The sequence below is a fragment of the Aplysia californica genome, unplaced genomic scaffold (genome assembly GCF_000002075.1).
Source record: "Aplysia californica isolate F4 #8 unplaced genomic scaffold, AplCal3.0 scaffold00057, whole genome shotgun sequence".
Taxonomy (NCBI): domain Eukaryota; kingdom Metazoa; phylum Mollusca; class Gastropoda; order Aplysiida; family Aplysiidae; genus Aplysia; species Aplysia californica.
This window is the reverse complement of record NW_004797327.1, coordinates 143806-145493: the sequence shown is the minus strand read 5'-3', so window position 1 is coordinate 145493 and position 1688 is coordinate 143806. Positions and strand designations below refer to the sequence as shown.

Sequence of the window (1688 nt, the reverse complement as noted above, 5' to 3'; positions counted from 1 at the left end):
CTACAATATCATCTACATTTCCTCTACGATAGCGTATACAATTTCCACTACAATTACAATATGATTATCTAAAGTAGAGATGGTCTAAAGTAGAGATGGCCTAAAGTAGAGATGGCCTAAAGTAGAGATGTGATCTAAAGTAGAGATGACCTAAAGTAGAGATGGCCTAAAGTAGAGATGTGACCTAAAGTAGAGATGTGACCTAAAGTAGAGATGGTCTAAAGTAGAGATGGTCTAAAGTAGAGATGGCCTAAAGTAGAGATGGCCTAAAGTAGAGATGTGATCTAAAGTAGAGATGACCTAAAGTAGAGATGGCCTAAAGTAGAGATGTGACCTAAAGTAGAGATGTGACCTAAAGTAGAGATGGTCTAAAGTAGAGATGGTCTAAAGTAGAGATGGCCTAAAGTAGAGATGGCCTAAAGTAGAGATGTGATCTAAAGTAGAGATGACCTAAAGTAGAGATGGCCTAAAGTAGAGATGTGACCTAAAGTAGAGATGTGACCTAAAGTAGAGGTGACCTAAAGTAGAGATGTGACCTAAAGTAGAGATGATCTAAAGTAGAGATGACCTAAAGTAGAGATGACCTCTGAAGACACCCCGCAGGGGTCACAGGCCGACCCTAACGTGCTACACAAAACAAAACCAAACAAGCTAAGCTGGGCGAGCGTGAGACGGCAGCAGATGGAGGCTACATGGTGAGCAGGCTAACAAGACAGCTGAATGCACGCATTCCCGACGTAGCTTTTACCGGAGGAGATAACGATCCCAGGGCACTTATAAACTGCAACAAGGGAGGGAAATCAGGACAGAGTCACTCACAGGCTCACAATGGACCCACAAATCTTGTGTTATTGGGCACACAGCCACATTCTCCACTCATTTTGGAGGAAGGTCAAGTACCTCGACCTTCCCCTCGTGATTCGTCAAGTTTCGAGAACAGAATCGGAGCCTCCACCATCAAACGTTTGCCACGACAAAATACAATCACAGTTGGCAGACTAGTTTTTCAACAAAATATTGCACATGATAAAATGAAGGAAACAAATCTGTGATCACAATCAGTTAGCTGTGGACACGTGGACACATGACGGGGAATGACAAATGTCTGAACGACAGCAAACTGACACACAATACATAAATATCAAGAGACACGTAGAATTAGGATTTTACAATACAACCATACAAATAGTAAAGAAATACGACATTTATCCTCATACCAATACACACAAAAAAGAAAGTTCTCGTCAGAAAAACGACAGGAAATCTGCGGGTGTGACATTGGCCACAACAAACGCTTCCCTCAGCTCTTCATTCTCCCTACAGCAGCCGCCACACTCACCACCAACGTTTCAACACTGAGCCCAAGGTCAATGTTCTCTTTACTGGTCAAAGAATTATAACTCGATACATACAGGAAAGATTATTTCCAAAATCAGATCAATAAAAATGTACAATAATGAGAAACATTGAAGAACTTTTGCCTTTCCCTCAGAGATGAGATATAAGAAAACAAGAATGAAAACAGTTTTACAGAAGAGCTTCCCAAAGCACAGATCATGGGGCAGAACCTACAGGGGGGACAAAAACATGGCATAGTGTTCTGTAAGTTTGGGTAAAAACATGGCATTGTGTTGTGTAAGTTTGGGTAAAAACATGGCATTGTGTTGTGTAAGTTTGGGTAAAAACAT

At 41.3% G+C, this 1688-nt stretch overlaps 1 protein-coding gene across 1 annotated transcript; it reads left to right on the top strand.

Moving 5' to 3' along the window:
- Positions 1–650: 650 nt before the first annotated feature.
- Positions 651–781, top strand: LOC118477281 (the record flags this gene model as incomplete). Its single annotated transcript, XM_035968402.1, is given in 1 exon segment — positions 651–781. A coding segment is annotated over 1 exon segment (89 nt), but the record flags the coding sequence as incomplete, so codon positions are not given.
- Between the last annotated feature and the right edge of the window lie 907 nt (positions 782–1688).